The 22349-nt window shown below is 31.4% G+C and overlaps 3 protein-coding genes across 3 annotated transcripts; 1 reads left to right on the forward strand and 2 right to left on the reverse strand.

The window, feature by feature from the left end:
* LOC112772361 (purple acid phosphatase) lies at window positions 1–2568 on the forward strand. Its single transcript, XM_025817294.3, has 6 exons — window positions 1–328; window positions 397–945; window positions 1016–1154; window positions 1231–1451; window positions 1608–1717; window positions 2255–2568. The coding sequence occupies exons 1-6, from the start codon at window positions 149–151 to the stop codon at window positions 2454–2456; spliced, it is 1401 nt and encodes a 466-aa protein (XP_025673079.1). The 5' UTR covers window positions 1–148; the 3' UTR covers window positions 2457–2568.
* A 15366-nt stretch (window positions 2569–17934) lies between these two features.
* On the reverse strand, window positions 17935–20354 carry LOC112770836 (purple acid phosphatase). The gene is made up of 6 exons (XM_025815256.3): window positions 20175–20354; window positions 19558–20106; window positions 19349–19487; window positions 19052–19272; window positions 18786–18895; window positions 17935–18248 (listed from the first exon to the last, which is right to left on the reverse strand). Exons 1-6 carry the CDS (start codon window positions 20352–20354, stop codon window positions 18047–18049), a joined length of 1401 nt encoding a protein of 466 aa, XP_025671041.1. The 3' UTR covers window positions 17935–18046.
* A 1012-nt stretch (window positions 20355–21366) lies between these two features.
* Window positions 21367–22043, reverse strand: LOC112770837 (uncharacterized). The gene has a single exon (XM_025815257.3). The coding sequence runs from the start codon at window positions 22041–22043 to the stop codon at window positions 21660–21662; it is 384 nt and encodes a 127-aa protein (XP_025671042.1). The 3' UTR covers window positions 21367–21659.
* Window positions 22044–22349: the final 306 nt, after the last annotated feature.

Below are 22349 nucleotides of genomic sequence, written 5' to 3' on the forward strand. Positions count from 1 at the left end.
TAAAATCAGTTTAGTATAAATAGATTCTGGTTGTTTTAATTTATTTTAAATTTAAAAGTCAAAAATCAGATTAGTATAAATAAGTAGCATTGTTGTCTGTATCAGAAACAACACGAGCCTAGCTAGAAAAGAAGAAAGACACGTACACATGGGTGGTGCAAACATTACTAGTTCTCTTCTTGTCTTTGTTTTTGTTGTTGTGAATGCAGCAGTGTTTTGCAATGGAGGAAAGACAAGCAGTTTCATCAGAAAGGCAGAGAAAACAGTGGAGATGCCTCTTGATAGTGATGTGTTTGTAGCCCCTGCTGGCTATAATGCTCCTCAGCAGGTACCTTTAAATTTGGCGAGGTTCATATAATTGAATATTTGTGATAACCTGAACTGTGTATTTGATAGGTTCACATAACACAAGGTGATGATGAGGGGAAAGCAGTGATAGTATCATGGGTGACAGTGAATGAACCTGGAAAGAGTGAAGTGCATTATTGGAGGGAGGGATCCCCACGCAGCAAGAAGAGGGTGGCGAAGGGACACCGTGTTACATATAGGTTCTTCAATTACTCTTCTAGTTTCATTCATCACTGCACCCTAAAAGACTTGGAATTTGACTCAAAATACTATTATGAGGTTGGAATTGGACACACAAAGAGGCAGTTTTGGTTCATGACCCCTCCTGAAATTCACCCTGATGTGCCCTACACATTTGGTCTAATAGGGGATTTGGGTCAAACATATGATTCAAACAAGACACTTGCTCACTATGAATCAAACCCGAAGAAAGGGCAAGCTGTTCTGTTTGTTGGAGATTTGTCTTATGCAGATGACCACCCTTATCATGATAACAATAGGTGGGACTCATGGGCCAGATTTGTAGAAAGAAGTGTTGCTTATCAACCTTGGATTTGGACTGCAGGCAACCATGAAATTGACTTTGTCCCTGAAATTGTAAGCTATTTGCACATTTTTGTTTGGGATTTGTTATGGCACTCCAATTGATCATGTTTTCAAATTTCAGGGGGAAAGTGTACCTCACAAGCCTTTCACACGCCGTTACCCTGTCCCTTACAAAGCTTCAGGAAGCAGTGCGCCCTTTTGGTATTCTATCAAGAGAGCTTCAGCACACATCATAGTCTTATCTTCATATTCAGCATGTGGTACGTAACATTCATTCATTTTATTTTCTCCATATAATCCATTCAATGTTTAACTTTTTTATACATATGAATATAGGTAAATACACCCCTCAATATATATGGCTTAAGGCAGAGCTAGCAAAAGTTGATAGGACCAAGACTCCATGGTTGATTGTTCTTCTGCACACACCTTGGTATAACACCTACGACTATCATTATCTGGAAGGAGAAACCATGAGGGTTGTGTTTGAGCCATGGTTTGTCAAGTACAAGGTTGATGTCGTCTTTGCTGGTCATGTCCATGCCTATGAACGATCTGTAAGTGCTAAAGTCCAAATGAGAAAGTTGATGTTAGAGCCTACTTTGTCAGATTTAGAAATTCTATTTTTAACTTGCATAAGTGTTAATGAGTGTATATACTTTATTATTATTATTTAAAATTTCTAAATCACATTTTGTGGAGCACCATATCAGGAACGTATCTCAAATATTGTAAAAGGTCATTGGGGACCTGTGAAGGATCAGTCAGCTCCTGTATACATAACCATTGGTGATGGGGGCAACATTGAAGGCTTAGCAACCAAGTAAGCACTAGAATAATTTATTATTCTATATCTTAACATTTTTTCATTTATAAAATATATATTAACTGAATTAGGTTATATAATACTCAAGATTCTTATATTTAGCATGAGTGTCAACCGACTATTATGTCAAGTGAAAAATATATTCCCTCACTCACCATTTTTTTGAAATGACCCTTTTATCACTTTTTTACCTTTTTTTTCTACCAACATAATAATTTCATCCTCATTGCCATTGTCAGCTAACCACCTAAATCTTAAATGCTAAAAATTCTAAACCATAAATCTTTGAATCTTAAATTCTAAATTTTAAACTTTTCAAAACTTGAGGATTAAAAAAAAACTTTACAATAAAAATAGGCTATTTGGTTAATTAAAATTTGGTTTCTTATATATTCAATAGACATGACAAAAAAAATATTCACTTGCAATATGACATAATTAGGAAAACAAAGTATAATTTGACCTTATTATAAATTTCATAATGTGATGTTTGGTTTGATTACTGAAAATATGTGGATTATTGTTGCACTGAAGGATGATAGAGCCACAGCCAGAGTACTCTGCATTCAGGGAAGCAAGTTTTGGACATGCCATTTTTGAGATAAAGAACAGAACGCATGCTCACTATAGTTGGCACAGAAATGAAGATCAATATTCTGTGGAGGTTGATTCAATGTGGTTTTTCAATAGATATTGGCACCCAATTGATGATTCCACAACTAGTCAAAACCACTAGAATAGTTTTGAGCATTTCAATTAATTTATGTTCTAGATTCTCATGCTCATTGATGAAACAATTTTAAGATTTGATAATGGTATGAACACCAAGATCTAAAATTTTAGTTTAAGTTTGTTTTCAACTACTTTTAAATGATTTAATCCTGATTGACTTCAAACAAATCACACGAACAAAAAATCTTATTCAAATCGAGCTAAGTTAATTAATCTAGTCTAACCCAATTATTTTAGAGAAGGAAAAAAAAAACGACCATTTCTTAAAACATTTATAATCTATTATCTATAGTCTTCTTTTAATTCATTATCATAATTCTTTAATATTTGGTCCAACACATACATAAGCTTTAGCTTTGGTTGGTTCCGCTATGTACACTTTGTCTCTTTCATCGTCATTGACCTTTTGAAATCGTCTCATCTTTGAAAAACTTATGAATAAACACAAAATTAATTAGTGAGCATGAAAAAAATTTGATAGAGTAGTCCATGAATAATTTTTGCTTTTAATAAAAATATTTGGACTAATTACTCAAATCAGTCCCTAAGAATTTTAAAAGCGGATATTTTAGTCCAAAAAAAATAATACAAAAAACATCTCTAAAATTTTATTCCGGAGATTTTAAAATTATATTTTAGTCTCAAAAAAAATTAATACACAAATTAATCCTTAACTTTTTTTCTGTCAGATATAACAGTCTTCCGTTCCCTTCTATTTTCTAACATAAACAAATATTAATTTTTATTTTTATATGGATTTGTTTTTATTTTTAATTTTATACATATTTTCTCAAATTAATAATTTTGTTAATTGTACACAATTATTAAATTTTATTGAATAAATATAAATTTAAAAATAAAAAAATATTTTTATTAATCCTAATATATTTTTCTGTTCATAATTATATCATATTTATTAATTTTTTTAAATAAATATTTAAAAAATAATATATATATATATATATATATATATATATATATATAAACTAATTAATTATTGGGTTATTGAAATATAAAATTAATAATAAATTTAATACAAAATTAAAGTTGCCAATTGAATTGTTTCAGAGTCATTCATAAATGGAAAATGCTACTTGTACAATAAAATTCAGCCTTTAAATTTAATATTTTATTATTTTAATTTTTTAATTAATCATATTTCTTATTTTTAAGGAATCATTCTTATTTTGAATACTTATCACCGTAAAATTTGTAACTACTTGCAATACATTAAAATTTTACAAACTAAACCATAAAACTCGTAACAACTTTTTGTGTACTAATTTTTAAAAAATCAATGAAGTTTTTAAAATCAATTAAACTCACTTCAATTATTTTTTTTATTCAAAACATTCAAAATTCATGTCAAAAACACATCTAAAATTAAATAAACAACATAAACACATTTAAAATTATGTATTAACACATCTAAATTATTCTCATTGTAGTTCTAAATTACATATTGAACACAGAAAAATTAAACTCAAATACACATCCAAAATTATAAGAATGCACTCTAAATATTTTATCAACACATCCAAAACTCATGTAAAAAAACTTATATATGTACATAAGAACATAATGAACAACATAAACACATCCAAAATTAAGTATTGACACATCCAAATTAGGTTAACATTACAACTCCCAAATCAAACATATGAGCGCAAAAAAAAATTATAATCACAAATACATTTAAAAAAAACACAGACACTTCCAATATTATATATAAATTTAAAAAAATAGAATTTTTTATTAAGCGAAAAAAAGGGTAACATATCTTCATGAATGAACTCAACCAAATTTTTTTAGAATTTTGCAAGCAGAAATACCAGAGACAGAAGGAGTGCGACGTGGGGGAAGAGACAAGGGGAGGCGCGGGAGAAGGGAGCGGTTGTGCGTGGCGCGAGGGAGGAGACCAGGGACGGAGAAGACAGTGGCGGATCTACGGGGGGCCTAAGGTGGCCATGGTCCCCCCAAAATTAAAAAAAAATAGTAAATAGTAATAATTAATAATATTAAAAAAATATAAGTTACAAAATTTTATAAATTAAAATAATTAAAAACTGCACTATGTATTAGATATTTGAATTATTATTGCTCTTGTTAACAAATAGCTCATTCTAATAATTAATAAAAATGGTTCTATTATACTAGCCCAAGCCCATACTATTAATTAAAGTAACACTAGTACATTTTTCAAATATTTGTTTCAAACCATCGGAGGCATCAGCGCCACTTTTCTCTCTCTTTTAGTGGTTTCTAAACTTTTGGTCTTCTACTCTTCTCATTCTAATTTTCTTTCCATACCAAAACAAGACATATGAAGAAAAATCATTGAAGAGAAGTGAACAGCAAAATATTAACCATTGAATGCACAACAAAAATTCAAAGAGGTATATTTCAATTTTTTTAAGTTAATAACAATGTCAAGTATTATTTATATTATTTATTTAAAATAATTAATTTATTTTTTTATAATGGACAGTGTTCAAAGATTGAAGTGAGGACAAAACTCAATAGAATTATTTTTGGGTGAGACTTGGAACAAAAAAATAATCAGGTAAATCAATAACTTTATTTTTGATTATTGTATATTTGTGTTTCTAAAATTATTTGTTATTACTCAATAGATTTAATATTTTTTTTAAAGAAAATAATATATATGCAATTATTTTTGTTTTTTTCTATTAGATAGTTCAAGTTAAGTTAAAAATGTCAAAGATGAAAATAATTCACTCATTTTTCAAGAGAAAAGAGAGAATATATGATGAACAAAATTCAGCTTCAGATTCTTTGAGTAATGTTCAAAATATTATTGAACAACCTGTGACACAACTTGTTGAGCAAGATTAAAAAATATCAAAATCTTAAAGTATGTAGTCGAACATTGACTTTTATATAATATAATTACTTTTTTGATATATATGCTACAAATCATATTTTGTTAATTTTTTGTTATATTTTATATTTAATTGGCCCCCTCTTATGAAATTTCTGGTTCCGCCACTGGGAGAGGAGCCCATCGATGGAGGAGGCGCGGAGGTGTACGCAGGGGAAGTGCGCGTCGCGGGGAGGAACGCGTCGCCGAAGGAGGAGATCGTCGCAGAGGAGTGCCCAACGCAGGAGAAGACGAAAACGGCCACAGATGAGGAGGGAGAGGTGATGCAGCTCTGGATCTTTACGGAGCGAAGATTTTACTAGTGATTTAAGATGGTTTAAGATTTATTTTAGAATTTTAAATTCGAAATTTTGAATTCTAACTAATTTGATTTTTGGATGTAAAAGGATACCTAGTTGAATTGTTCATGAAGAATCTTATGTCATCATTTATAATTCACATGTTATCAAAATGATTTTTTTTTATCAAAGATAAGAGACTCGAACCCGCAATCTCTTAATTGAGTATGGGGAGACTATGTCATTTGAGCTATAACTCATTGGCTTATCAAAATGATTTTACATTAACTTTGGTGTCATAAATAATAAATAAGAACTCAAAATATTTCTCTCTTCTTTATTAAAAAGAACTAACTTTAGTTCTTAATATAGTCTCACTTAATTAATCAATTAAAATAATTAAATCTAATATAGTTACTAAAAATATGTAAGTGGTATATATAAAATGGTAAAATATTAATTTATTAATAATAATGATAACATAATAACAGCTAGTTTTACAACGGCTAGTTTTGTAATATGGTTAGCATTTTAATTTTATAAATAAAAATAAGCAACCCAACTAAAAGTTATTTTTTAAGGTGTCAAAATTAAATTTATTTTTTATGTAAATAAATTTAAGTAATTATAATTTAATATAACAATATAAACAATAGTTAATATTAATTTAATATAATTATTTATTTTTTCCAAAAATAAGAGTAAGACTCGAACTCGCAACTTTTAGGTGAGTATAAAAAAACTATGTTATTTGAGTTATAGTTTGTTGACTAATATAATTATTTATATTAATTATAATTTAAATAATTAATATATTTAATTAAGATAAATCATTTGTTAAATAAAGATATAATTATTTAATATAATTACTTATTATAATTATTAATAAATTAATTTTGATTTAATTATTTAATATAATTATTTAATTAATTATAATTTAATTATTTAATAAATTATCATATGTGAAATTACAAAGTTATTTAATATAAATATACATGTAATGTAATATATACAATATTTTTTATTTTTTTAATAATTTATCACATGTCAAAAAATTATTGCCAGTTGAAAGTTTTCCTTTAGAAGGACTCTTTTGGTCCTTGTGAAGAGACTCTTTTCACTCTTCACTCTAATTGACTTTTCTGTCCCCATCCGTCAGAATAGAGCCTTTATTTATTACACGGGTGAATTTTCAACTCACTTTTTTTTACATGAAAGACCTCCAACCATTGAAAAAGAGAGAAGTTGAATTCTTCCACGTAATTCGAGGAGAGCGAATTTCTCCTCAAAGAGACTTGTAATGGCTAATGATAATTTGTCATATGTGATAAGTTATTTTTAAAATAAATAATTATATTAAATATTATAATTATTCATTACTAATTAAATAATTATGTTAAATAATTAAATTATAATTAATTAATTAATAATTATAATATTTAATATAATTATTAATTAATTATGATTTAATTATTTAATTAATTATTATTTATAACTATATTAAATTATAATAAATATTATTTAAATTATTATATTAAATTATTATCGAATGTTATATATATTGTTATATTAAATTATAATTAATTAAATTTGTTTACATAAAAAATAAATTTAATTTTTATACGTTACAAAATAAATTTTGGTTGGTTTATTTATTTTTATTTATAAAATTTAAAAATGCTAATCAAATTATAAAATTAGTCGTTGTAAAATTAGCCGTTGCAAAATAAGTGAAAAACGACAAGCTCTTTATGAGATAGCATGTGAGAAAATAATTAATAAGTGGTTTACTTAATGGTTTCTTGTATTCGTAGAGTTAAGTAGTATGTTTTATTTTTATCGCGTATTACCATATGTGATGTAGTCCGTTCTATTCATTTGTGACGTAATTTTTTAAATTAGTCAATATTATTGTGCCGTTATTGTTTATGAAAGCGACCCTTGCAAAACTAGCCGTTTTAAACTTAGACAAGAAAAAACTAGCCGTTAAGTAGCCATTGCAAAACTAGTCGTTGAGAAGTAGCTACTTGTTGCGGACACACTTATAAATATCAACTATCAATGATTCAGCAACTCTATTTCAAATTTAGTTTCTCACCTCAAAAGAATACCAAAAAATACATCTTAGGATATGGCTAGAAATTTTGATGATATTTTTAATGAGGTTTTGTGTGGTAAAAGAAGATGCCGAGATAACGCACTTATGGATAATTGGATCGATGAGTGTTTATTCGATGATTCAGAAGAAGAAGATATCGATAGAAGCTCTATCTCAACTCTTCGTAGATAGATCAACAGAAATCGAGAAGAAGGACATGATCGCCTTTTCCAAGATTACTTTACAGATGAGCCGATGTATAATCCTGATATTTTTCGACGGAGATTTCGAATGAGAAGACATGTGTTCTTTCGGATAGTAGACACTCTATCAAATGTTTATCCGTATTTTCAACAGAGGGTCGATGCAACTGGGAGAAGAGGCTTGTCACCACTCCAAAAATGCACTGCTGCAATACGGATGTTAGCATACAGCATAGCAGCTAATGCTGTTGATGATTATGTGCGCATAGGCAAGAGCACTACAATTGAATGCTTGAAAAAATTTGTTGAAGGTGTCATTTCGGTGTTCGAGGATAAATACTTGTGAAAACCAAATTCAAATGATGTACGACGCCTACTACAAATGGCGGAGGGTCGTGGCTTTCTTGGCATGTTGGGTAGCATTGACTGGATGCATTGGCAATGGAAAAATTGTCCAAAGGCGTGGAAAGATATGTACATGAGTCATTATCTTGGGGTTGCAATCATAGTACTTGAGGTTGTAACATCTTCAGTTGTAGCATCTTCAAACCTCTGGATATGACATGCATTCTTTGGAGTTTCTAGTTCAAATAACGATATCAACGTGTTAGATTATTCACCAGTATTCGATGATATTCTAAATGACCGTACTCCGAAAGTAAATTATACTATTAATGGTAATAATTATACTATGAGATACTATTTAGCAGATTGTATTTATCTTGAATGGGCCACATTTGTCAAATCAATCTCAAAATCACAAGAAAAAAATGCAAGTTATTTGCACAATACCAAGAAGGACAAAGAAAAGATGTGAAGTGAGTATTCGGAGTGTTGCAAATACGTTTTGCAATTATACGTGGTCCAGCGCACTTTTGGGAAAAAAAGAAGCTTGCAAACATAATAAGAGCTTGTATTATATTGCATAATATGATTGTTGAGGATGAAAGAGACACTTATGCAGAAAACTTTGCTCAAAGTTTAGAGTATGACAATGTCGAAAATGACTTATCATAACCTCAGCTGGGAGAGGAAGATTTTGCACCATACCATCAATTTCTCCAAAGAAATGCCTAACTTTGAAATAGGCAGCAGCATAGACAGTTGAAAGAGGATTTGATTGAACACATATGACAATTTCACAATGATTGTCGTCAACTATAGAGTTTAACTATGTTTTTCTTTATATTAAGTAATTTTACAAATTAGTGTAATCTTAAATTATATATTGTGTATTATTGTTATATATGAATTTTTTAATATTAATATTTTTAATAGTGAATTATTTTTGAATTTATAAATTTAAATAATATTATTGTAAAAAAATAGCAACTATATTAAAAAAAAAAAAAACAACGAAAGAAAATGTGTAAAGTAAAAGGGAAAGGGGGAAGGGGTTACGCGAAGGGAGAAGGGTGGGGGGAGGGGGTTCGAGAAGAAGAGAGGGAAGGGTCCTCGCTGTCGCCGCCGTTCAACAACACGAGAATCAGTTGCAGTTCCGCTTTCAAATGTCAGGGCCGCCGTTGCTCGTCGTCGTTCAGTGGTTGGATCTCGCCGCTGCTCCTCTGGGCTCGACGGAGGTGCTCGATGGCGGTGGATTCTGGTTTGAGGCAAAAACAGGGAAAGGTTTCGGTGGTAAGCTGAGGGAGGAAAAGAGGTCGCGCTGTGACGGTGGCGCTAGGGTAGCACGAAGAGAGAAGAAGAAAAGGGTTGCGGCGCTTTGATGGCGGATTGGCGCTGTGATGGCGGTTTCGGGTGGCTCGTCGGATTCTGCTTCTTCTTCTACTATTATGTTGTTGACTTTTTATTATTGTTGTTTCTGGTTGCTTCTGCTTCTGATTGATTATATTGTTTCATTGTTATTGTTGTTGTGGTTGTTCTGTTTCTGTTTCTGCTCCTGCTTCTTCTGTTTCTACTTGATTCCATTGTTGATTCATTGGTGATTCATTGTTGTTGTTGTTGTTGTTGTTGCTTCTGGTTCTGTTTCTGCTTGTGCTTCTGCTGGTGCTTTTGCATGATTTTGGGGAAGAAGGAGAATGGGCATTTTGGTCCGAATGACGGTTTTAAAATAAACTGAAACCTTTAGGATCATTTTGTAGCGAAAAAAAAGTTGAGAACGAAATAAATTTTTGGCCTCTATGTTATAGACCAAAATCATACTTAATCCTATTTTTTTATGACAGATGCTAGTTGTCATTTAACTTGTAGCTTTTATTCAACCTTTTAAAAATTTATTATTATTTAATTAATTTAAATATCTATTTTTATGTATTAATTATTCAAAAAATTAAGAGAATTACTTATTTTTTATTCTCTCTTTTTTTTAAAGATTGAATAAAAGATAATATTGTTGTAAAATAAATAAAAGATATACTAAATATAAAATAAAGATATATAAATAGAAGACTCTAATATTAATTTAATTAGCTCAATAATAATTCATATATGTATTTACTAATATTATATGTTGTAATATATATATATATAGAGAGAGAGAGAGAAAGAAGTATTCAGTAAATTGGAAAGTAAAGAAATAAAGAGAATTGATTTTGTTTATTGCGTGTGTCTCATGCCTTGTATATGAACCCCTATTTATACATGTATGAGATTCTTATTTTCAACTTTCATTTATTTGATTCTGTCTTGAAAACTGATTCTTTCAATCTTGAGAAAGTTGGCCGCCTAAGTCATGGTCATCTACATCTTTATCACAACATTCCCTATTGGATGACCATTTAGGATTATTGCCTCGTTAAAATCTTACTAAAGAAAAACTCAGTGGGAAAAAAATCTTAGTGAAGGAAAAAGAGTACAATATCCTTTAGTGATGGGGACTGCCTCATTAAAAACCTTGTCAAGAAAAATCCAATGAGAAAAAAACCTGACCAAAGAAAAAAGAGTACAGTGTCCCCCTCTTGTCGACATCAGTTGATGTCTCGAAATCGGCGCATCCCAATCTCATGTACCAATCTTTCAAAGGAGGATTTTGGGAGTGACTTTGTAAATAAATCTGCCAAATTGTCACTTGAGCGGATCTGTTGGACATCAATTGTCCCTTGATTTTGAAGATCATGAGTGAAGAAGAATTTGGGAGAAATATGCTTTGTTCTATCACCTTTGATGTATTCGCCTTTAAGTTGAGCAATGCATGCTGTATTATCTTCAAACAGGACAGTTGAAGCTATCTTATGATCAATCAGTCCACATGATGACAGAATATATTGGATCAGACTCCTGAGCCAAAAACACTCGCGACTAGCTTTATGAATCGCTAGTATTTTGGCATGATTAGAGGAGGTTGCTGCTATCGTCTGTTTTGTGGACCTCCATGATATAGCTGTACCACTATATGTGAACATGTATCCTGTTTGAGATCTCCCTTTGTGTGGATCAGACAAGTATCCAGCATCTGGATAGCCAACTAGTTGTTACTTGGATCCATAAGGATAAAATAATCCCATATCAACCGTTTCATGAAGATATCGAAAGATTTGTTTGATTCCACTCCAATGTCTTCTGGTTGGAGATGAATTATATCTTGCTAGTAAATTCACAGCAAATGATATATCGGGTCGTGTATTATTAGCAAGATACATTAGCGCTCCAATGACACTAAGATATGGTACTTTAGGACCAATGATATCTTCATTCTCTTCTTTAGGACGGAATTGATCCTTTTCCACATCCAAAGATCTTACAGTTATTGGGGTACTCAAAGGATGTGACTTATCCATATAAAATCTTTTCAAGATCTTCTCTGTGTATGTTGTTTTATGAATAAAGATCCCATTTTTTATATGCTCGGTCTGCATGTCGAGACAAAATTTAGTCTTTCCAAAATCTTTCATCTCAAACTCTTCTTTTAGAGTTTTTATAATTGTTGGAATCTCTTCAGGAGTTCCAATGATATTTAAATCATCAACGTACACAGCAATTATAATGAACCCAGATGTAGATTTTCTTATGAAAATACATGGACAGATATCATCATTTTTGAATCCATTTTTGGCCAGATACACATTAAGACGATTATACCACATTCGTCCATATTGCTTTAGACCATATAAAGATCTTTGCAATTTGACTGAGTATAACCATTGCGAATATTCATTGGATGGTTTAGATATCTTTAGTCCTTCAGGGACTTTCATATAGATATTCCGATCTAATGAGCCGTATAAATAGGCTGTTACCACATCCATTAAATGCATATGCAGTTTATGATATACAGATAAACTGACCAAATAACGCAATATTATCGCATCCACTATAGGGGAATACATTTCTTCATAATCTATACCGGGCCTTTGTGAAAAATCTTGTGCCACAAGTCGGGCTTTGTAGCGCACAACTTCATTTTTCTCATTTTGTTTTCTCACAATACCTATCTGTATCCAACAGGTTTTACATCTTCTGGTGTACGGACTACAGGTCCGAAGACTTCACGTTTTGCAAGTGAGTCTAATTCAACCTTCATGGCTTCTTTCCATTTTGGCCAATCATTCCTTTGTCGACATTCTTCGACTGATCTTGGCTCAAGATCTTTACTTTCATGAATGATATTTAATGCCACATTATATGCAAATATTTCATTGACAATTGTCTTATTTCGGTCCCATTTCTCTCCTGTAAAGACATAATTTATCGAGATCTCGTCATTTTCACAATTTTTAGGTACCTGAACGTCTTCTGGCGTTAAAACTATATCAGAATTTTGGACAACTGCAGGTGTCTCTACTATGTCTTTTTCAACAGGAATAGTATTTACCTCTTTTCGCTTTCGAGAATTTTTGTCTTTGGAACGGACAGGCCTGTCACGCTTCTGGCGTGTATTGGCTTCGGTGGCAATTTGTCTAACTGGGACATCAATTCGAATTGGGGAATTTTTCGCTGGTATATAAGACTTAGTTATCCTCTTTGTATTGGAAAATGCATCAAGCAATTCATTTGTTATTCTTTGCAAACGTATAATCTTTTGAACTTCTAGTTCACATTGCCTTGATCGAGGATCTAAATGCATCAAGGATGATGCATTCCAATTAAGTTCATTTTCAGGAAGCTTATTCTCTCCCTCTAATGTTAGAAATTTTGATTCATCAAAATGACAATCTGCAAATCGGGCTTTAAATACATCTCCCGTTTGTATCTCAAGATACCTCACTATAGAGGGAGAATCATATCCAATATATATCTCCAATTTTCTTTGGGGTCGCATTTTGGTGCGATTAGTGGTGCAATGGGAACATATATCGCACACCCAAATATTCTTAAATGGAAAACATTTGGCTGCTGGCCAAAAGCTAATTGCATAGGAGAGAACTGATGGTAACTCGTTGGCCTCAAACGAATAAGTGTTGCGGCATGTAAAATAGCATGCCCCAAACCGAGGTTGGGAGATTTGTTCTCATAAGTAAGGGTCTAGCAATTAATTGGAGGCGTTTAATAAGTGATTCTGCTAACCCATTTTGTGTGTGAACATAAGCTACTGGATGTTCAACACTTTTTCCATTAGCCATATAATAAGCATCAAAGACTTGGGAAGTAAATTCACCAACATTATCAAGACGAATTATTTTGATTGGATTTTCTAGAAATTGTGCTTTTAATCGAATAATTTGAGCCAGTAATCTCGCAAATGCCAGGTTGCGAGAAGACAATAAGCACACATCTGACCATCTTGAAGATGCGTTTATTAGGACCATAAAATATTTAAAAGATCCACATAGTGGATGAATAGGTCCACATATCACCTTGAATCCTTTCTAGGAATTCAGGGGACTCAAATCCAATCTTTACTGGTGATAGCCTTAAAATTAACTTCCCTTGAGAACATGCAGCACAACAAAATTCACTAAATTTAAGAATCTTCTAGTTCTTTAATGAATGTCCATGGGAGTTTTCAATAATTCTCCGTATCATGCTTGTTCCCAGATGACCCAATCGGTCGTGGCAAATTATGAATTCATTTGGGCTAGTAAACTTCTGGTTTACAGTGGCATGTGATTCAATTGCACTAATTTTGGTATAATATAACTCAGATGAAAGCGATGGAAACTTTTCTAATATAACCTTTTTATTTGAATCATGAGTTGTGATACATAAATACTCATGATTTCCCTCATTCATTGTTTCAATATGATATCCATTTCAGCGAATATCGTTAAAGCTCAACAAATTCCTCAGAGACTTGGTAGATAATAGTGCATTATTTATTATAAATTTTGTTCCTCCAGAAAATAAAATTATAGCTCTTCCAGAGCCTTCTATCACATTGCCTGTGCCAATAATAGTATTAACACATTCTTCTTTTGGCACCAGATGGGTAAAATATATATCACTTTTGAGAATAGTGTGCGAACTTGCACTATCCGCAAGGCATACATTTTCATTATATATCCTTGCCATTTTCTTCAAAGACAAATAATAATAAAATGAGTAGTATGCACAGTTAAATTGAATACTTGATCGAAATTTTTTTCTTTTAAGAAATACTGTACATAAAAATAATGTCATATACTAAAATTTTATTTTAAAACATGACACATTTAATGATTTCAAAATTCATAAACATTAATATTTCATTATTTATATACATCATATTTGAAACTTAAATGCATAGAAAATAAAACTTAACAATAAGTTCTTTACATTATTTATTTACAAGAATACTTAACAATCTCACATATTAAACTATTCCATCATTGATCAGATGACCAATATTTTCTTCAGGATCCTCAAAGAAATCAGATACATCATAATGAGTGGTGAAATTTTCAGTATCATTTGAAACAAAATTTATTTCCTTTCCTTTGTCATCCTTTTTCAAAGATGCTTGGTAAAGATCGACTAGGTGCCTTGGGGTACGACGAGTACGTGACCAATGGCCCTTTCCACCACAACGGAAACACTTATCCTCTGTTGATTTATTTTGCCCAATATTTCTTTCTTTATCCCACTTCTGGTGAGATCCTCTCTTTTGAACATAATTCCTTTTTCTTCCATAATTTTTCTTGTTATTAAAAGCTTGTCATTTACCTCTTCTGGGGTAATTTGCCGCATTTACTTCAGGAAATGGGGCGGCGCCAGCCAAGCGCGCTTCATGATTCTTTAAAAGCAACTCATTGTTGCGTTCAACAACAAGAAGGCAAGAAATTAACTCAGAATATTTTTTAAACCCTTTTTCTTGATACTGTTGCTGCAGGAGCACATTCGAGTCATGGAAGGTTGAGAAAGTTTTCTCTAACATATCATTGTCAGTTATCTTTTCCCCACATAATTTCATTCGTGAGATGATTCAAAACATTGCAGAATTATATTCATTTATAGATTTAAAATTCTGCAGACGCAAGTGCGTCCATTCATATCGGGATTGAGGAAGTATCACCGTTTTTTATGATTGCACCTTTCTTCAAGGTCTTTCCAAAGATCTGCAGGATCTTTTAATATGAGATATTCATTTTTCAATCGTTCGTCAAGATGACGACGAAGAAAAATCATGGCTTTGGCTTTATCTTTCTGGGATGCATTATTTTCAGCCTTAATAGTATCTCCAAGATCCATTGAATCAAGATGGATTTCAGCATCTAATATCCATGATAAATAATTGTTTTCAGATATATCAAGAGCATTGAATTCAAGATGAGAGAGTTTCGACATAATGAAAATTTGTTACCTGAGTCTTCAAAAAATTTGATCAGAGTCTCGTGCTGATAACGTGTTGTAAAATAAATAAAAGATATACTAAATATAAAATAAAAATGTATAAATAGAAGACTCTAATATTAATATAATTAGCTCAATAATAATTCATATATATATTTACTAATATTATATGTTGTAATATATATATATATAGGGAGAGAGAGGCTAATATTTTTGGTTATGGAAGAGGGGCAGGTGTTGTGCCGGGTTATGGAATATGGGGGTGCTACACCGAATTGTGGGAAGGAAGAAATCGGACCCTCCGAATTTTTTATTTTGAAAATTTTACAAGCAAATCGGAAGGTCCGTTTTGCTTGTATACAAAATTCACATGGGAGAAATCGGACTGTGCGATATGTCTTCATCAAAACGGAAGATCCGTTGTCTTTGTTGGTTTTTTTTATTTTTATTTCGTTATACTAGTCGTTGGGTTCGATTTCTGCTTGAGAGGAATTTTTTTTTAATTTACAGGAAATCGGAGGGTCTGAGTTTCCATCAGCAACTCACAGGGTCCGATTACTGTGTTCCTGACACCACAGCCTGGTAAAATTCCCCTCCTCTCTATATTTGCGTCCTACACTAACGATGCCTCCATAATAAAATTAATTTGCAGGAGAAAGAAGTATTCAGTAAATTACAAAGTAAAAATGGAAAGAAAATTGTTCAGTAAATTAAAAAATAAAAAAAAGAAAGAAAATTGATTTTTGTTTATTACATGTATCTCATGTCTCGTATATAAACCCCTGTTTATATATGTATAAGATTCTTATTTTTAACTTTCATATATTTGATTTTGTATTAAAAATTGATTCTTTTAATCTTAAAAATGTTGGCCGCCCAAATCATAGTCATCCACATCTTTATCACAATAAATATTTAAAAAATACTTAATGATACCGAATGATAAATAAAAATTAGAATAAGTTTCATTCGAAGAACTGCCATCCCCTCCACGTAACCTAACCTACTTACAGCACTTCACCCTCTACTGCTCCATTTCACCGCTTATAGTCATTGTCATCATCATCGTTATCATAACTAAAGCATAGACAAAGAAATCGAAGGAAAAAAAGATAACTGAAAAAGTGATTATTTAATTATCGAGTTTACACTTCATTTTTATCTATTTTATGAAGGAGAGAGAGTAATGATGATTCTTAGCTATATGTTATCTATATATTTTTGGTAATTAAACTTTGTGGATTAGCTCATCTATCCCACCAATCTCCAAAGTACATAGTATTCCAATATAATTATCTCTCAAAAACATTCATTGCTTTTGAAATTGTATGTACTAGAATGTGACTGATATTATATGTGGAGATAAATTAATTATATTATATAATATATTTTAATATTATTTAGAGATTAATTAGATAATATATATTAATATTAAATTTAAAGTATTTTATATTAAAAATATTTTATAAAATATTTATTTAATAATTTATGTATGATTTCACATAATATATTTTTAAGTATTTATTTAAAAAATATTATTAAATATGATATAATTATAGACAAAAAAAATATATTAGGATTAATAAAAATATTTTTTATTTTTAAATTTATATTTATTCAATAAAATTTAATAATTGTGTACAATTAACAAAATTATTAATTTGAGAAAATATGTATAAAATTAAAAATAAAAACAAATCCATATAAAAATAAAAATTAATATTTGTTTATGTTAGAAAATAGAAGAGAACGGAAGACTGTTATATCTGACAGAAAAAAAGTTAAGGATTAATTTATGTATTAATTTTTTTTGGGACTAAAATATAATTTTAAAATCTCCGGAATAAAATTTTAGAGATGTTTTTTGTATTATTTTTTTTGGACTAAAATATCCGCTTTTAAAATTCTTAGGGACTGATTTGAGTAATTAGTCCAAATATTTTTATTAAAAGCAAAAATTATTCATGGACTACTCTATCAAATTTTTTTCATGCTCACTAATTAATTTTGTGTTTATTCATAAGTTTTTCAAAGATGAGACGATTTCAAAAGGTCAATGACGATGAAAGAGACAAAGTGTACATAGCGGAACCAACCAAAGCTAAAGCTTATGTATGTGTTGGACCAAATATTAAAGAATTATGATAATGAATTAAAAGAAGACTATAGATAATAGATTATAAATGTTTTAAGAAATGGTCGTTTTTTTTTTCCTTCTCTAAAATAATTGGGTTAGACTAGATTAATTAACTTAGCTCGATTTGAATAAGATTTTTTGTTCGTGTGATTTGTTTGAAGTCAATCAGGATTAAATCATTTAAAAGTAGTTGAAAACAAACTTAAACTAAAATTTTAGATCTTGGTGTTCATACCATTATCAAATCTTAAAATTGTTTCATCAATGAGCATGAGAATCTAGAACATAAATTAATTGAAATGCTCAAAACTATTCTAGTGGTTTTGACTAGTTGTGGAATCATCAATTGGGTGCCAATATCTATTGAAAAACCACATTGAATCAACCTCCACAGAATATTGATCTTCATTTCTGTGCCAACTATAGTGAGCATGCGTTCTGTTCTTTATCTCAAAAATGGCATGTCCAAAACTTGCTTCCCTGAATGCAGAGTACTCTGGCTGTGGCTCTATCATCCTTCAGTGCAACAATAATCCACATATTTTCAGTAATCAAACCAAACATCACATTATGAAATTTATAATAAGGTCAAATTATACTTTGTTTTCCTAATTATGTCATATTGCAAGTGAATATTTTTTTTGTCATGTCTATTGAATATATAAGAAACCAAATTTTAATTAACCAAATAGCCTATTTTTATTGTAAAGTTTTTTTTTAATCCTCAAGTTTTGAAAAGTTTAAAATTTAGAATTTAAGATTCAAAGATTTATGGTTTAGAATTTTTAGCATTTAAGATTTAGGTGGTTAGCTGACAATGGCAATGAGGATGAAATTATTATGTTGGTAGAAAAAAAAGGTAAAAAAGTGATAAAAGGGTCATTTCAAAAAAATGGTGAGTGAGGGAATATATTTTTCACTTGACATAATAGTCGGTTGACACTCATGCTAAATATAAGAATCTTGAGTATTATATAACCTAATTCAGTTAATATATATTTTATAAATGAAAAAATGTTAAGATATAGAATAATAAATTATTCTAGTGCTTACTTGGTTGCTAAGCCTTCAATGTTGCCCCCATCACCAATGGTTATGTATACAGGAGCTGACTGATCCTTCACAGGTCCCCAATGACCTTTTACAATATTTGAGATACGTTCCTGATATGGTGCTCCACAAAATGTGATTTAGAAATTTTAAATAATAATAATAAAGTATATACACTCATTAACACTTATGCAAGTTAAAAATAGAATTTCTAAATCTGACAAAGTAGGCTCTAACATCAACTTTCTCATTTGGACTTTAGCACTTACAGATCGTTCATAGGCATGGACATGACCAGCAAAGACGACATCAACCTTGTACTTGACAAACCATGGCTCAAACACAACCCTCATGGTTTCTCCTTCCAGATAATGATAGTCGTAGGTGTTATACCAAGGTGTGTGCAGAAGAACAATCAACCATGGAGTCTTGGTCCTATCAACTTTTGCTAGCTCTGCCTTAAGCCATATATATTGAGGGGTGTATTTACCTATATTCATATGTATAAAAAAGTTAAACATTGAATGGATTATATGGAGAAAATAAAATGAATGAATGTTACGTACCACATGCTGAATATGAAGATAAGACTATGATGTGTGCTGAAGCTCTCTTGATAGAATACCAAAAGGGCGCACTGCTTCCTGAAGCTTTGTAAGGGACAGGGTAACGGCGTGTGAAAGGCTTGTGAGGTACACTTTCCCCCTGAAATTTGAAAACATGATCAATTGGAGTGCCATAACAAATCCCAAACAAAAATGTGCAAATAGCTTACAATTTCAGGGACAAAGTCAATTTCATGGTTGCCTGCAGTCCAAATCCAAGGTTGATAAGCAACACTTCTTTCTACAAATCTGGCCCATGAGTCCCACCTATTGTTATCATGATAAGGGTGGTCATCTGCATAAGACAAATCTCCAACAAACAGAACAGCTTGCCCTTTCTTCGGGTTTGATTCATAGTGAGCAAGTGTCTTGTTTGAATCATATGTTTGACCCAAATCCCCTATTAGACCAAATGTGTAGGGCACATCAGGGTGAATTTCAGGAGGGGTCATGAACCAAAACTGCCTCTTTGTGTGTCCAATTCCAACCTCATAATAGTATTTTGAGTCAAATTCCAAGTCTTTTAGGGTGCAGTGATGAATGAAACTAGAAGAGTAATTGAAGAACCTATATGTAACACGGTGTCCCTTCGCCACCCTCTTCTTGCTGCGTGGGGATCCCTCCCTCCAATAATGCACTTCACTCTTTCCAGGTTCATTCACTGTCACCCATGATACTATCACTGCTTTCCCCTCATCATCACCTTGTGTTATGTGAACCTATCAAATACACAGTTCAGGTTATCACAAATATTCAATTATATGAACCTCGCCAAATTTAAAGGTACCTGCTGAGGAGCATTATAGCCAGCAGGGGCTACAAACACATCACTATCAAGAGGCATCTCCACTGTTTTCTCTGCCTTTCTGATGAAACTGCTTGTCTTTCCTCCATTGCAAAACACTGCTGCATTCACAACAACAAAAACAAAGACAAGAAGAGAACTAGTAATGTTTGCACCACCCATGTGTACGTGTCTTTCTTCTTTTCTAGCTAGGCTCGTGTTGTTTCTGATACAGACAACAATGCTACTTATTTATACTAATCTGATTTTTGACTTTTAAATTTAAAATAAATTAAAACAACCAGAATCTATTTATACTAAACTGATTTTAAATTTTAAATTTAAAATAATTTAAAACAACCAGAATCAATCTGTTAGAAAAAGATAACCATAACAAACTTACAAAAAAGATATGTATAATAAATTTTGTTTCTAAAAAAAAGATAAGATAGCAAAAAACAATAGTCTTTTAACATTTTTCATTTATTTATACACAAATATACAATAGCTAATTTTTTGTTTGTACTTGCACATAGCATTTTTTTTTATTCACATTTCCATAGATAATTTCAATTCTTTATATTCTATTCTTAGAAAGCAATCAAATTAATCATAGTGATATAAGAAAAAATAACCTTGCTTATTTTGGTCTTTATTTGAGATAGAAAATTCTCTCAACTGAAAGCAAAAGCTTGTGATAGGCAATAAAATTGGTTTTTCTTGTATATTATATGGCTTGAGTTGTAGTAATAATTGATTCCTAATTAGACTAGAAACACTTAATTCATCTGAAGACAACCTAACTACATCCTAAGAAATTATCAGCAATAAACGGATGTCTGATGCACATAGAATTCTTGAAAATCTATTTACTAATAAACCCTATACATGTTAACTTGTCATAGGTGGTTGCTAATTGAGTTGTATCAGAGTCATTCATGAAGAATCTTATCTCCTCACTCCTTTTCTCACAACTGAACATTGTTGAAGCTTTCAAAAAAAACTCTCCTCAAAGCTGCCACTACCACAAACTGGGATCAACATTCAACACCATGATGACATATATACAAGCTAATTATGAGTATAGAATTGCAATTACTCTAATCTAGGCCTAAGAAATGAGATATAGACCAAGTAACATACTACAAAATACAAACTATTAATTTCCTCCTCAACTTGAACACCACCAACGGAATTTATGCACATAACAAATAGGAGATCAATTATATATATAAATTTCCAATACAAATACCCAGGGAAATCTGCATATAGCACCCAATTTCATTATCATTATCAAATATAAGAACAAAAAGTAAATTAGGGGGCCTAATTAAACTCCAAAACTAGGTTAAAATTAATCCCCCAAATTAAAACCTTGTAAAGAATACCCCAAGTAAGAAGTAACCACCTAATTGAATTTCATTGGATTGTTATAACTGAAAACTAAAACATTGTACAAAAAAAAAAAAGAGCCAAAGAAAAATCAAATCAGGCCATGGACATGTTAGAGAGCCTGCTAGGGGTAGGCCTGAAATTCAACCATCTAAGTCCTAACCGTCTTGGAGGTGGTGGAGTCAGTGCTCTCCTCAGAATCTCTTTGCTTGCTACACGCTTCTTCATCCTCTCACTTGGCACCACGTACCCATGTCTAGCGCACCGAACCGAACCGGGCCGGTTCGAACACGTGCAGGCCGGTCTGGATCGGGGTGATGGAGCTCCCATGGTAACCAAGTAACCGTTGTTTCCTTTCATGGTTCTGTTGTTGCTGTTGTTGTGACCAACGCTGAACTCACCCACCCCACAAGCTGAAACTTCAAACTTCGGTGAAAGTTGAAAACTTTCTTTGGTTTGATTCAAAAGGGTATTCTGCATTTCTCTGATTGAGCTAAGAATTTGAAGGAGAAAGACCAAATGAAAACTAGGGGGAAGAAAACCTTGTTTTTTTCCTGGTTTTTAGGGTTGGGAGAGATTTTTGGAAATTGAAGACTTGTAAAAGGGAGTTGAAAAATGTGTGAAGTTCTAGTTTATGGGTTGGATTTGAAGAGGGTGGTTTATATCATAAGAGGGTGTTACAATTTACAAAGAGGAAGGTTCATGAAGGTTTAAATTGACCAGCTTTAAGACTTGGTATTTGGTTAGTGACGTGGTTGATGTGTGTTTTGTTTTGTTGGTAGGTTT

This window comes from Arachis hypogaea, chromosome 18, assembly GCF_003086295.3.
Source record: "Arachis hypogaea cultivar Tifrunner chromosome 18, arahy.Tifrunner.gnm2.J5K5, whole genome shotgun sequence".
Lineage (NCBI taxonomy): Eukaryota > Viridiplantae > Streptophyta > Magnoliopsida > Fabales > Fabaceae > Arachis > Arachis hypogaea.